Source organism: Rhinoderma darwinii, chromosome 1, assembly GCF_050947455.1.
Source record: "Rhinoderma darwinii isolate aRhiDar2 chromosome 1, aRhiDar2.hap1, whole genome shotgun sequence".
NCBI lineage: Eukaryota > Metazoa > Chordata > Amphibia > Anura > Rhinodermatidae > Rhinoderma > Rhinoderma darwinii.
The window spans coordinates 392,038,815-392,054,728 of NC_134687.1; the positions used below are offsets into that span (position 1 = coordinate 392,038,815).

At 43.1% G+C, this 15,914-nt stretch overlaps 1 protein-coding gene across 1 annotated transcript in view; it reads left to right on the forward strand.

The window, feature by feature from the left end:
• AOPEP (aminopeptidase O (putative)) overlaps nt 1-15,914 on the forward strand; it is a 546,765-nt gene that overhangs the window by 35,038 nt on the left and 495,813 nt on the right. The window contains exon 4 of the mRNA XM_075828817.1: nt 12,774-12,930. Coding sequence (XP_075684932.1) covers nt 12,774-12,930 — 157 coding nt within the window. The remainder of the gene's footprint in view (nt 1-12,773; nt 12,931-15,914) is intronic.

Genomic DNA, 15,914 nt, shown 5'->3' on the forward strand with positions numbered 1-15,914 from the left:
GTTGCCTTGGTGACGCGTCCTTGGTGACGCGCCTCTCTTGACATCTGGCCCCACCTCCCTGGATGACGCGGCAGTCCATGTGACCGCTGCAGCCTGTGCTTGGCTTGTGATTGGCTGCAGCTGTCACTTGGACTGAATTGTCATCCCGGGAGGTCAGACTGGAGGAAGAAGCCGGGAGTTATCGGTAAGTCAGAGGTTTTTTTTTTTTTTACACGTTCACGTATATTGGGATCGGAAGTCACTGTCCAGGGTGCTGAACCAGTTTAACTCTTTCAGCACCCTGGACAGTGACTGTCTCCTGCTGGGTTCGGTCAAAACGAGTTCGGCCGAACCCGGTGAAGTTCGGTTCGCTCATCTCTAAGACACTCCGTTCGGATGTTTGTAAACAGAAAAGCACGTGGTGCTTTTCTGTTTACATTCAGTTTGACAGCTCTTGCGCGAATCACGCAGTTCGCACGGAAGTGATTCCGTGCGGCATGCGTGGTTTTCACGCACCCATTGACTTCAATGGGTGCGTGATGCGCGAAAAACGCACGATTATAGAACATGTCGTGAATTTTACGCATGGTAACCCATCGGCTTTCCGTGATCGCGTCACGCGTGTGCCGATGGGGGTGACAGAAAGTATCGATCGCTGCCTCTAAGGGGCAAAATTTACGCATTGTCTGCACTGCCCCATAGAGTAATATAGGTGCGTACGACACGCGTGAAAAGCACGCGCGTCGCACGCGCGTATATTACGCTCGTGTAAATGAGGCCTTAGTCTGTGAAAATGAAAATCTACTTTTTTTCTGAAATGACAGACATTTTTAATATTTACAAGGAATAAAGAAGAAAATGCACCCCAACATTTGTAAAGCATCTTCTCCCGATTACGGAAATACCCCATATGTGGTAATAAACTGCTGTTTGGACCCACGGCAGCGCTCAGAAGGGAGGGAGTGCCATTTGGATTTTGGAGCGCAGATTTTGCTGGATTAGTTTTTAGTGCCATGTCGCGATTGCAACGCCCTGGAGGGAACAAAATAGTGGAAACATCCCAAAAGTGACCCCATTTGGGAAACTAGACCCCTCAAGGAATTTTTCTAAGAATATAGTAAGCATTTATACCACACAGGTCTTTTGCAGAATTTAGTAGAATTAGGCCGTGAAAATAAATATAAACATTTTTGTCATTTTCACAAGGGATAAAGGAGAAAAAGTCGCCCTAAATTTGTAACGCAATCTCTCCCGAGTATGACAATACCCCACATGTGGTAATAATTTATTTTTTTAATAGAAATTAATTAACCTTTGCAGGACTGATCCTTTTTTGCATTTCCATTTTAGTTTTTTACTCCCTGCCTTCCAAACGCCATAACTTTTTTATTTTTCCATGAATTGAGCGGTGTGAGGGCTTATTTTTGGCAGGCCGAGCTGTAGTTTTTATTGGTACCATTTTTTGGTACATGCAACTTTTTGATCACTTTTTATTACATTTTATTTAGATCTTTGGTGGCCAAAAACAGTGATTTTGGCGGTTTTAAATTCTTTATTTCTTACGGCATTCATAATGCGCTATTGTTAGGGATCTGCCAGGTACTACGTCTAGGTATACTCCTGGGATTAATCAATCCACACCTGAGGCCAGACCTGTTCGACTGACACCATCTCCCACCAACCAGGGTGGCAGGCTCAGGAGTGGGAGAGCCTATCGCGGCCTGGTCAGTCGGAGTTAGCTCCGCCCCCTGCCCTTTATTACCTGCTGTGTTCTCCTCCTCAGTGCTTGTAATTCTTCTGGATTCCTGGCCCCACTGCTGCTTGCTCCAGCCTGCTTCTGCCGTGCTTCTGCCTTGCTGCAGTTCCGCTTAACCTGCTTTGCTTTGCCTCTGGCTTGCTTCCTCCTCCGTGCTCACTTGGGTATACTCCACTTCATCCTGGTCCGGACTACTCATTCACCGCCGCGTTTCCCCGCGGCGTTCCGTGGGCGACTGCCCCTTCCCTTGCGTGTTCCCTGTTTGTTCTCCCGTGCACTTAGACAGCGTAGGGACCGCCGCCCAGTTGTACCCCGTCGCCTAGGGCGGGTGGTTGCAAGTAGGCAGGGACAGGGCGGTGGGTAGATTAGGGGTCACTTTCCCTTCACCTCCTTCCTGCCATTACAGCTATAAATTACAATTTTACTTTATTATGTTGGTCCATATGATTACGGCGATACCATATTTATATAGTTTTTTTATGTTTTGCAGCGTTTGCACAATAAAATCACTTCTTTATAAAATTTATTTTCTGTGTCACCATGTTCTGAGAGCCGTGACACTTATTTTTCAGTTAAAAAAGCGGTGTAAGGGCTTATTTTTTGTGGGACAGGTTGTAGTTTTTATTGTGATTCTGGCATTGTTTTGAGTTTGTTTTTTTTTTGTGGCGTTCAACGTGCGGTAAAAATAACATAGTTTTATAGATTGGGTCGTTACGAACGCGGTGATACCAAATATGTGTACTGTTTTTTAACGGTTTCATTTTTCCCCTATAATAAGACTTTTAGGAAAAAAAAATCTTTCATTTTTACACTTTTGTAAAACATTTTTATTAAAGAGGCTCTGTCACCAGATTTTGCAACCCCTAGATCGGCGCTGCAATGTAGATAAGAGTAACGTTTTTATTTTTTAAAAACGAGCATTTTTGGCCAAGTTCTGACCATTTTTGTATTTATGCAAATGAGGCTTGCTAAAGTCCAACTGGGCGTGTATTATGTGCGTACATCTGGGCGTGTTTACTTCTTTTACTAGCTGGGCGTTCTGACGAGAAGTATCATCCACTTCTCTTCAGAACGCCCAGCTTCTGGCAGTGCAGACACAGCGTGTTCTCGAGAGATCACGCTGTGACGTCACTTCCCCAGGTCCTGCATCGTGTCGGACGAGCGAGGACACATCGGCACCAGAGGCTACAGTTGATTCTGCAGCAGCATCAGCGTTTGCAGGTAAGTCGATGTAGCTACTTACCTGCAAACGCTGATGCTGCTGCAGAATCAACTGTAGCCTCTGGTGCCGATGTGGCCGACACGATGCAGGACCTGGGGCAGGAAGTGAGTGACGACACAGCGTGATCTCTCGAACACGCGGTGTCTGTGCACTGCCAGAAGCTGGGCGTTCTGAAGAGAAGTGGATGATACTTCTCGTCAGAACGCCCAGCTAGTAAAATAAGTAAACACGCCCAGATGTAACACACATAATACACGCCCAGTTGTACTTTTACTGTAAACACGCCCAGTTGTACTTTTGCAAGCCTCATTTTCATAAATACAAAAATGGTCATAACTTGGCCAAAAATGCTCGTTTTTTAAAAATATAAACGTTACTGTAATCTACATTGCAGCGCCGATCTGCTGCAATAGCAGATAGGGGTTGCAAAATCTGGTGACAGAGCCTCTTTAACTTTTTTTTTTTTTATTTTTTTCTTTACTTTTGACACTTTCTTTTTTTACCTGCAGCTCTGATCGCTGCTAGAATACATTACACTACCTAGGTAATGTAACGTATTCCAACTGTCAGTGTGACGTCACAGTCACTCTGACCGTTAGTCTACGAGGACTAGCAGAGGCTGCTCCTCATAGGCTTGCATACATGGCAGACCCAGGGGCCGTTTTCTGGCCCCCGGGTGCCATCACAAGCATCAGCAGCCCCCACAATTGCATGGGGGCTGCTGATGTGCTTCAAAACCCCTAGATATGGAGATCGCAATCGAGCACCCACATGTAACGGGTTAATTGCCGAAATCAGCGGCAATGAGCCGCTGATCGGCAACCTCCCGGTTCCCGATGCACACTGTCGCCGACACGTTCATCGACAGTGTGCATCGCGAACGGCAGTGACATCCTGTCACTCTGACAGGAAGTCTATCAGGAGGCTGATCCTGATAGGCTTCCGTACATAGCAGACACGGAGGCCATTACTTGGCCTCCGATCGCCATGCTAGCCATCTGCAAACCTCACGATTTCATCGTGAGGTCTGCCGATGAGCTAGAAACCCCATAATGCGGTGATTGCAATCGATCACCGCAATCAAGGGGTTAATTGCCGAAATCAGCGTAAATAAGCTGCTGATCGGCATACAGTGGAGTGTCAGCTGTCAGGGACAGCTGGCCTCCCGTTTCCCGGTGCACACTGACGCCGACAGTGTGCATCGAGAACCACGCAGTAACTGTACCTCCCTGTGCGTTAAGACACTGGCCACATGGATGTACAGATGCGTCGTGGTGTGCCTAGGGGTTAATAGGAAATTAAATCTATGCCTTTTTATGAAGCGTACCTTACTGTTCAGGTGACTTTTCAGAATAAGCAGTCGTGTGTGTATATGAAGAATAACACTATTTCTGGCCATTATATAACTTGTTAGAGCCTGCATAGGGGAAAACGATATCTCGAAGGCCGGATTCACACGAGAGTGTCCGGACTGAACACACAGCAGGGAGCCGGGCTCCTATTGTCATAGTTATCTATGACGCTAGGCGTACCTGCCTTGCTGCGAGAAAACGGTCTTGTACTGTAATCCAAGTTTTCAGTACAGGGCAGTTTTCCCACAGCGAGGCAGGGACTCCTAGCGTCAGAGATAACTATGACGATAGGAGCCCGGCTCCCTGCAGTGTGTTCGGTCCGTGAATTACTGCCGGCATACGGTCTGTATATCAAGGACCGAACATGCTCGTGTGAACCCGGCCTAATACTCAGTTTTCTCTGAGCTAGGGGGTGACACTTAACTGTTATCAAGTCTTCTATACACTTCACCCTGAGAAGAGCAGAATCCTGCTCTCCTATCTCTATCAATCTGTAACATGGATGAGATTATACAGCTGAGAATCCAGCATTGGCATTGGGGTGACATATATAATAACTCTTACTAGCAGCTGCAGCACGTCTGTGTGTCTCAATCACTCTGCTCCTTCCTCTTGCTTCCGCCTCTCCTCCACATAGACTTCTATCGACAGCAGCATCTTTGTCTCTCTCGCTTTTCTACCTCCTCCTGCTCCACCCTTCCCTCTCCATAGCATTCTATGGGCAGGCTATGAAGAGACACATCCTCGCTTTCTGCAGTCCCTTTAGGGTCTCCAATATTAATTTCCCTATAAATGCCTCTTCATATATTTGTCAAATACATCATTCTTAGAATAGTTCTCTATTGTGTTATAGATGCAATTAGTATTACAGTGTATTGTACCAGTGATATGATGATCGTTGGTACAAATCCCCTACGGGGACTAATAAAAAGCTAAAAAAATTGTTCGTTTTCAGTAGTATACAAAAAATTTAAAATATATAAGAATTTCTAAAAAAAAACCCTTATCCTATTTTTCCTCCAAAGTAATCTAAGAAATAAACAAAATTGGTATCACTGCATCCATAATAGTCTGAACTATTACAACATAACATTATTTAACTCGCACTGTAAATGCCATACATTTTTTTGTAAAATGCCAGAATCTCAGTTTTTTGGTCACTTTAGTGCTATTTTTTTTAATAAAGAGTAGATAAAAAAAATAGTTATGGCTTTTTTAAATATGGCGGCACAATTTTTTATTTTTTTTTTTTAAACAAATTCGTTTTTCCTTTTGTAAAGGTAGTAAAACACAAAAAAAACACTAGAAGTTTGGTATCGCCATAATCGTATTGACCCACAGAATAAAGTTAACATGTAGTTTTTACCGCACTGTGAATGCCGTAAAAAACAAAACCCAAAAAGCAATAGAGGAATCGGTTTTTTCCAATTTCACCCCACAAAGAATTTTCTTTCAGTTTCCCTGTATGTTATATGGTCGTTTTAAACAGTGCCAATAGAAACTACAACTCCTCCCGCAAAAATTAAGCCATCACACCACTCAGTCAATGGAAAAATAAAAAAGTTACGGCTCTTGGAAGGTGGGGAGTGAAAGACGAAAAAATGGCTGTGGCGCCAAGGGGTTAATGTTTATTATTTTAATAGGTGTTCTAGGCCCTAATTACCAGACAATTTCTGATCGTTGTGCACCCGACCTATGGCTGCACAGTTCTCTGTGCAGTCATTATTCTGTAGCGCCGTCATAAAACATGTATGGGTGGTTGTAAAGGGGTTAAAAGACTTCCTTTCACTTTGAGTACTGCAAACGGAATGCTGCAGTCAACTTGGGAAAACCCAAATATCAAGGATGAATTGTTGATCTATGTTTGATTATCTGCCAGGATGTCAAAGTCACAATGATATTCCAAGTTGTTGGCAGAACCAGATTTAAAGTTTAGTCATTTGTGCGTAATGGCAGTCGTTCCCTTAAATGGCTTGGATTTTCTATTCATTTTTTCTGAATGACTCATGTTATACTTCAGTAATTTATAAGGTCATTTTAGATTTTCCACAGATCTTTTCCACCTCCAAATGAGCATAAAAATGGAATATATTTAGATTAGCTCATTCAAACTTCTGTTCACATGGTTCCACCCATCCTGTGCACCTCTTTATTCCCTCACCACAGACACAAGGTATGCGTGTTCCTGTGCTTAAATTCTCACTGCTTGAACAAAGGGGATTTCACAAGCAAACAGAACAGTTTGTGGTTTCCAAGGAAAATATCATATTTGGGAAATGCAAAGTCTAATAACGAAGTTCACACTGGCGTTGCTATATGTTTACCTCTCTTCCATCAGAGAAAGAAAGAATCGAAAGATTAAATGGAAAGCAATGGTTCCGTTAGAATTACCATTGATTTCAATGGTAATTTCTTTTGTTTCAGTTGCTTTCCGTTTGTCTCCGTTTGCTAGGTTTCCGTGTTTTTAACGGAAATAAAAGTTCTGCAGACTGCACTTTTGATTCCGTCGAAAAAAAAAAACGGAAACCTAGCGAAAGGAGACAAATTGAAAGCAACTGATACAAAAGAATTACCGTTAAAATCAATGGTAATTCTAACGGAACCGTTTCTTTCCATTTAGTCTTTCGATCCTCTCTTTCTCTGACGGAAGATAGGTAAACGTATACTAACGATAGTATCAACTAACTAAGCTCCTACACTGAATGCAAAATGTGGATCTGGTGCTGTAATGATGTATAAATGGATTGACGTTAGTGACTTTAGCAGTCAAAAGTCTTATTACACTAAAAAGGAAAAGCAAAACATTGCACATGTACTTTGTTGTAGCATTAGCTATTATTGTTCTTGTGTATGTGTCCTTGGTGGAGATTGAAGTATACCTCCTAAAGGGGGTTTTACACTGGGCGATTATCGGGCAGACGAGTGTTAATAGAACGCTCGTTGCCGATTATTGCCCTGTGTAAACAGGAGAACGGTCAGCAGATGAACGAGCAAACGCTCGATCATCTGCTGGTCGTATAGTTTTAAAAAAGCTAAATATTATCGTTGTCGGCAGCTCAACTCCCTGTGTAAACATCGAGACGCACTCCCGACATGATGATGTATGGGGACGAGCTCTGTGTGACCGGAGCAAGCGAGCACCGATCAACGATGTCTCATTGATCGGCCGGTGTAAAAGGGCCTTTCGATTTTTATTAGTATTGTAGCTACAATACAATAAATACTATACTTTGAGTGCGAATCAGATAAAGTATCTAAAGCTTGTACTATAGAGATCCACCTCAAAATAGCTTATCTGCTTTCATTTTTGTGTATAAAACAAATAAAAATAATTCTGAGGTTCCGGTTGTCTAGGAACATAGGGCAGGTATTATGCATTATTTTTTACTTAGATTTGCTCATGATAATTGGTACAGGAATCTATAGTATCCACTACTTTGTAAAACACTTGTGCCTCCATAATGAATCTGCTCTTTATGCCAGTTCATTAAAGAGGATCTGTCACTAGATTAGTAATGCCCAATCTTCTAGCTAATCGAATAGGCACCGCCACACTGATAATGCTAGTGAAAATGTGTCCCAAAACGTTTATTATTTTAAAAGTTATGAACTTTTTTCTAAATGTGCAAATGAGTCTATACTTGACAAGTGGTGTCAACAGCAGCGATTCTCCTGAGGTGGAGCTACCTCACAGCCTCTGACGCTGTCCTATCAGCATGAAGCTGCTTCACACAGTGTGAGAGACTGAGGCTGGAGGGAAGGGGAATCACTTCAAATAGTCCTATCTCCAGCTGTGGACCATCTAGAACAGTGGCTCTAGTTGTTTTCAACTGGTGATATCCCCGGCTGTTTCACACAGTCGGGAATGGAAGCTGTATACTATATGATCACACTGTGTTGCTGGACTGGGAAGAAGAGAACTGTATGACTGATTGGACTGAGTCATACAGAAAACATTACACCGCCCAAAGTGAAAAGAAAGTGTAACCTCCGATTTAGCAAGTATACCAAATTAGCATATTTAGAAAAATGCTCAGAACTTTACAGTGTAATTTTTAGAAAAAAAAACATGTTTATGATTTGCAGTTATCAGCATCATATCGCCTATTAGATAAGTTAAAAGATAGGGCATTAATAAACTAGTGACAGATCCTCTAAAACCCCTTCCCACTTCTCCATGTACATGTACTTCGGTGGTTAGTTACCGTATCCCCACATACATGGTGCGGTTTATCTGCCACCACTCCGAGCGTTGCGATGACCTTTTAGTGACTAACTGTCAGAGACATCTTAAAAACAAGAAAAACTGGTCCAATCACATTGGTTCTTGGCCGGCAATCTCTGTGGTTGGTCCATCAATGCAGACTGTCCTATCACAGTAATGTGGGGAGGACTGGTTATACAAACCTCTCCGTTTCTCATCTGTTGATTGTTTAAATTAAGAGATCGGAGATTTTTATATATATATATATATATATATATATATATATATATATATATATATATATATATATATATATGACCATAGGACAAAGGAAAAAGAACGGCACCAGGACTTCAATGAAGATGAAACACGGCTAATTTATTCACCTCAAGTGAGCGACGTTTCGGTTCACCACAGAACCTTTCTCAAGCTATAATTACCCCTATATTTTTAAATTGCCTCGTTCCTGTTCCATCCTCATTGCCACCCTCCTGTGCCCCATACCAGCCCCTTGTGCCACATTTCTCCTTCCTGTGACCCCTGTCAGTCACTGGCCAGTGACTTCCCTATATCAGGGACTTTGTGAAACCCCTATGGAGTTTATAATAAAAAACAATGTATACACGAAATAAATATATGAATGTATATTTATAATATATATATATTTATATATCCGTCTAAGTTCACACTTTCGTTGTACAATCCGTTACTCTGATCTGTTTTTAAATCCGAATAAGGCTAAGGGCCTGTTCACATCACCGTTCGCTTTCCGTTCCGGTGTTCCGTCAGAGGTTTCCGTTGGATGAACCCCGCAACAGAAAGTGAAAGTGAAACCACAGCTTCCGATTCAGTCACCATTGATATCAATGGTGACGGAAACACTGCTAATGGTTTCCGTTCGTCACCATTCCGGCAGGTATCCGGTTTTCTGACGGAATCAATAGCGCAGTCCGCTCAACATTTCCATTATATCCCTAGATGAATACCTTGAAGGGTTTAAGTTGATCACATTCATTTATCAGACATGTAGATGATTAGAGGGGTGTCATTTTTAAAATGGGTGATTTTAGGGGTTTTCTATTTTTATTTCACCTTAAAGAGGCTCTGTCACCAGATTAAAAATGCCCTATCTCCTACATCACTTGATCGGCGCTGGAATGTAGTTAACAGCAGTGTTTTTTATTTTGAGAAACGATCTTTTCTCAGCAAGTTATGACCTTTATTACATTTATGCAAATTCGTTTCTTGATGCCCAAGTGGGCGTATTTTAACTTTTAACCAAGTGGGCGTATTACAAAGAAGTGTATGACGCTGACCAATCAGCATCATACACTTCTCATTGTTCCAGCCCAGCATGATCCACAGCACAGTGTGATTGTGCAGTGAAAGAAGCCAGGCTGGAACAATGAGAAGTGTATAACGCTGATTGGTCACCGTCATACACTTCTCTGTACAACGCCCACTTGGCCAAAAGTAAAAAACACGCCCAGTTGGTCTTTAAGAAATGAATCTAAAATTGCTAATAACTTGCTCAAAAATGATAGTTTTTCAAAATAAAAACCACTGCTGTTATCTACATTACAGCACCGATCAGATTATGTAGGAGATAGGGCACTTATAATCTGGTGACAGATCCTCTTTAAAAATAAAAGTTATACAATTACATCCCCAATGAGATAATAATTAAAACCGATTCCCATATTGTACTTCTTACCTTTTTCCTGTTGAAATATCCATTGTTTTCCTCCGTATCAATGGATCCACACCATGAGGCTGAATGGGCGGGAGCTTCTTGATTTTGTTGTATACTAAGGGAACTGTACACATTTTGCAGTTCCTTAAGCGCATTATCTCGTAAACGCTCTTGGCTGCTCAGCCAATCAGCGCTCTCAGGAGCAGCTGCCTGTCTCTTCTCCAGAATTTCCCAACCATTCAGGCTCGAGGCACCCCAGGGAAAAAAAATTTCCTCAGGGCACCCCTACCAAAAAAATTTTAAAAAAATTCAAACGGTTTAAAACCAGCACTAAGCGCTTCTGGTATGTTCACACTGCGTTTTTTGTAAGGCAGAAAAAAAATCTGCCTACAGCGTTGTACCACGCTTTATTTTTTATTTTATTTTTTTAGCAGTATTTTTGCTCTTTAAGCCGTTGAAGGTTAGAGGCGGAAGCCATTTGAAGACCATCAGCCCCCCCCCCCCCCCGTAAAGTGATCGTCTCCGCTGCCTAGGACCGCATTGTTAACCCCTTCCCCACATTTGACGTATCCATACGCCAAAGTCTGGTAGGGGAAGTATGGAGCGGGCTCACGGAGTGAACCCGCTTCATACGATACCGGTGTCGGCTGTTTGTTACAGCCGACACCTCCGAGTAACTAGCGGCATCGCGCTCGAGCGCGATCCCGCTAGTTTAACTTGTCAAATGCCACGGTCAACAGAGACAGCAGCATTTAAATCGTTAGAAAGAGGGGGCGACCCCCTCTAACAGCTCATGGCGCCCCCCGCAACGCAATCGCGGGGGGGGGGGGGCGTTGGTTGCTACGGCTGCCTGGGGGCCTAATGAAGGCCCCCAGGTCCGCCATCTTTATACACCTATTGCCTCCGGCAGGGCTTAATAGTTGCCTGTCAGAATCACTATATACTGCAATACATTAGTATTGCAGTATATTGTGCAAGCGATCTAACGATCGCTGGTTGAAGCCCCCTAGGGGGACTAATAAAAAAATGAGTTGTGTAAAAAAAAAAAAAAAATATTAAAAGTTCAAAAAAAACCCTGTTTCCCATTTTCCCCCTAGAGCATAGTAAAAAAATAAATAAACATAATTGGTATCGCCGCGTCCGTAAAAGTCTGAACTATTACAATATATCATTATTTAACCCGCACGGTGAATGCTGTAGAAAAAAAAAATGTAACCGCCAGAATCTCTATTTTTTGGGAACCTAATCTCCCACAAAAAATGAAATAAAAAGTGATCAAACCGTCGCATTTACACCAAAATTGTATTATTAAAAACTACAGCTTATCCCGCAAAAAATAAGCCCTCATACCACTTGAGTACCACAAAAATAAAAAAGTTGAGGCTCTCGGAATTTGGCGACACAAAATAATTTTTTCTTTTTACACTTAGGTTTTTACTTGTAAAAGTAGTAAAATATAGAAATAACTATATATATTTGGTATCGGCGTAATCGTATTGACCCAGAGCATAAAGTTAACATGTTTTAATTGCACAGTGAATTCCGTAAGAACGGCGCGCAAAAAACCATGGAGGAATCGCTGTATCTTTTCATTTTCTACCCCACAAATAATTTTTTTCCCGTTTCCTAGTACATTATATGGCACAATAAATGGTGCTACGAAAAACTACAACTTGTCCCGCAAAAATCAAGCCCTCATAGTACTATATCAAAATAAAGACGTTATGACTTCTGGAATGTGGGGAGGAAAAAACGAAAATGAAAATCTGAAAAAGGGCTGCGGCGGGAAGGGGTTAACGGCTCCTCTCATGGTTAATGCCTCACAGCGTTAATGACTCTCTCCTCTCGTCAGGATCTTCTGGCGGGAAGTGGTGGGCGGTACCTGTAGCAGACGTGCGTGTGTAGTAATTCACGTGTGCTACAAGCAAAAGCATTTTCTTATTTTTTTTATGGCAGTGGATGAGCGGAGTGTCGTGTCATGGCTCTCCTGGACAGTTCTCACGGCACCCCGATTGGGAACCACTGCTCTCCTCAGTTGAGCTATCGATATGAGATCTGCTGAGCACCGCTGAGGAGAGACAAAGAAATATACGTTCCTGTATTTGGAAATCAATGGAGCAGAGAACATTTAAGTATTTCTATGTCTAGCCCACTACATGCATTCTCTATCTTACCTGCTTCTCCAGAACACTGTAGATAGAGCATGTTGCAGTTATATATACTGTACGTAGGCATCAGGAGCATGCATGGAGCAGATGCCCCTACCCTCTTAATTCTAGCAGTACAAATACCGTCTCCAGTATGTCAAAGGACTGAATGCGGAAAGTCCTTACCGACAAGCAGTCTGAACATTATAAATACTGCGAATTGCTGTGAATCAATGGAGACAACAGGCAAAAAAAAAAAAAGAATTAGTATATTAACGGTAATTGAAGTATTAGGGAATATTATTCAGATTGACAGGAGCAAATGATTATTTGGTAAAAATGTATAAATGGAAGTACACTTTATCAGTGTTATTTTTCAGATTTTAACTTTATAAGTTATTATTTTTTGTTTATATGCAGGAATCTGTAGCTGGTTCTACTATGTGACAATGCCTATGCCAGCCTCTACTTTTACTATTGCAGTTGGAAGTTGGACAGAAGTAAAGCAAAGTCCATGCACATCTTTGGACAGTCGCCATTTTTGTAGCATTATACCATTAAATATGGATGAGAAAAGGTTGGTGCTGCCATGTTATTTTTAGGCCCCCCAGCACACGCCTCAGATTTTGTGCTTGCTGCAGAAACAACCCCATTCAGATGAATGGAACGGATTTTCCGTCGCAGAAATTTCTGCAAAATAATCTACGGCGTGTACGGGGGGTTTTATACACTTGTTTTATCAAATGTGTGCAATGTTTATTTTACATGTCGTGTGTGTTCTATAGTTAGTAGGATCATGTGTATTTAGAATTGTCTGCAGTTATCACCGTAATTTATAACATTTAACAGCAGAAGTGACTCCAATCACATTTACAGTCTCGTAAGCCTTGCATTCATATTTCTCATACATCCTTTTTCTTGAAAATGTGTTGCTCTGTGAATGTTAAATATAAAGTATAAGTCTTGCTAGGGCTGGGCAATTATGACCTAAATCAAAATCGGGATTAATTGAACATGTAACCTCGATTTACAATTATTGAATGATTATTTAGACCACACCCCTTTTTTTCATGCTACGCCATTTAATTAATATTTATCCCTGGAGCCTGCTGTATACTACTAGTATATAATATACCCCCAGAGTCTGCTGTATACTACTAGTATACAGAAGGTTTAGAGCCAGGGGGTATACATACAGCATATATATTATACAGCAGGCAGGCTCAGGGGGTATGTATTATATACAGTAGTATACCATTGCACTAACACTTGGCCGAGGCATCTCAGTCAGGTTCCTCCTGACTAGTGTGTTCTTAATCTTCGAGGTCCTTCTACCCAGCTCCTTTTCAGCATCAAGAAAAGTACACAAACACTGAAGAGTAGCAATTTATAAGAGAGGAATTACAGGCCTGTTTCACATACTGTATGTCGCCAGAGATGGTCAGGCTGTGCTCGGTGTGCAATGTCAGCCGCCTCTCTGCTTCGGTTGCCGCTCATCCCCCCCGGACAGTCCCCATACTATCTGCTATGTTCCATAAGCTTCCTCTCTGATGTGGCCGCCGCTCACCTCCCCCCTCCTGGACAGTCCCCATTGCTTTGTTTTGCAGACAAAGCAGAAAGTATGGGGCCCGTCCTGGGGGGGGGGGGGGGTGAGCGGTGACGGCAGCAGAGAGGGAGCTGATGGAACAAAGCAGAAAGTATGGGGACAGTCCGGGGGGATGAGCGGCGACGGCTGGCCAAAGCAAAGTGGACTAGCTGTAAATAGTGCAGCGACAACACTGCCGTGCGCTGCTCGTGTGGGGTGATGGGGGACCACTATTGGCTCAGGCAGGGACCACCGGCCGATTTGGTGGGTATTCTTGTGCCTCAGCAGCCAGCCTGAACTTGCTGTAACTGATTATCCCTGCACTCCAGGCAGCCATACCTTAGGCGTTCTGGGGGAGTAGCGTTGATGCCATGACATTGAGCCTTCTCTGCCATTAGCTATCCCAAACGTCAGTAACTATATGCTATCCAATCAGAATCACTGATATGTTAAACACATATCGGTGATTCTAATTGGATAGCATAGAGTTACTGACGGCAGAGGCTGGGCTGCATGTAATAACCGAACCGAAAAAACCCGAAATGTAAAGATGACGTTGGTTTTCGACTAATTGCCCAGACCTAAGTGTTGCATACCTCCCAACCCAGATTCCGGTCGGTGTCCCGCTGTCTCAGGCGTCCAGTGGTATGTCCCAGATTCGACCGTATCTGCATCCTCAAGATGCAAATACAGTTGAATCCAATGCTGAAGCAGGAAACATTCAGCTCCCTGCTTCAGCATTCACTGTGTGAAGCGGCCGTGAGCCGCTTGGAATAGACAGGCACGATTCAGTGATGCCATCGCGCCTGTCTGCACCGAACCACTCATAGCACAGGATGGAGGAGCAGAGGATTCTCCTCCACTTGTCATAGGAACGGGGCTAGGTGGGTATTAATTTATGATTTATTTTTTTTATACATCACTATGGGGCATTAGACTGGTGTCACCTGCCAAGGTGGCATTACACTTCATGGGGGCACCTGCCAAGGTGGCATTATACTATATGATACTGTATGGGGGCACCTGCTAAGGGGGCATTATACAGTATGTGGGCACCTGCCAAGGTGGCATTATACTATATGGGGGCACCTGGTAAGGGGGCATTATACTGTATATGGGCACCTGCTAAGGGGGCAATTTACTGTATGGGGGCACCTGCTAAAAGGGCATTGTACTGTACGGGGGCATTGTACTGTATGGGGGCATTATACTGTATTGGGAGCATTATACTGTATTGGGGCATCTGGGTGGGCATTATACTGTATGGGGGCATTAAACTGTATGGGGCAGCTATTTGGCTTTATACTGTGGGGAGACACTATGGGAGCATGACTGTGTGGGCTGAACTGGGTGTGTATGGGCTGGGATTGGGCAGGGTTAAAGGCTTAACAGGGAAGAAATTTGGTTGTCCCTCTTAGCAATACTTGAAAGTTGGGAGGTATGGTGTTGGTTGTTTTCTGCAAAAACAAATGTGCCTGCACATTTATGTTAATACAAAGTGTTAAAATAAGGTAGCGCCTTATCATGCTATGGTAAACTAAAAGACGTAAACTAACTTTGTGGGCAGTTTGTTCTGACATTTTAAGTAAAGTTGATTATCTGCAAATATTATTGGCATCAGTTCACTGAGAGGTATAGGATCCATTCACAGACCTCTGTATGGCCATCGCATCCAGGCAGAGAGTGAATTCAAAGCTGGCTGCACGTGTGCGTGGCTCTTTCGAATGCTTTTCCATGGGTGCTACAAAAACAGCCGAACACCCTTGCATTAACCCCTTCCCGACATTTGCCGTACATGTACGTCATGGAAAGCATTGACTTCCTGCATCTTGCCGTACATGTACGCCGAATGTTTGGGACCGGCTCAGAAGCTGAGCCGGTGCCATCATCACCGGATCTCAGCTGTATCTTACAGCTGACATCCGGCTGTAACGGCGGGGACCGAAATTAGCTTCGATCCCCGCCATTAACCCCTT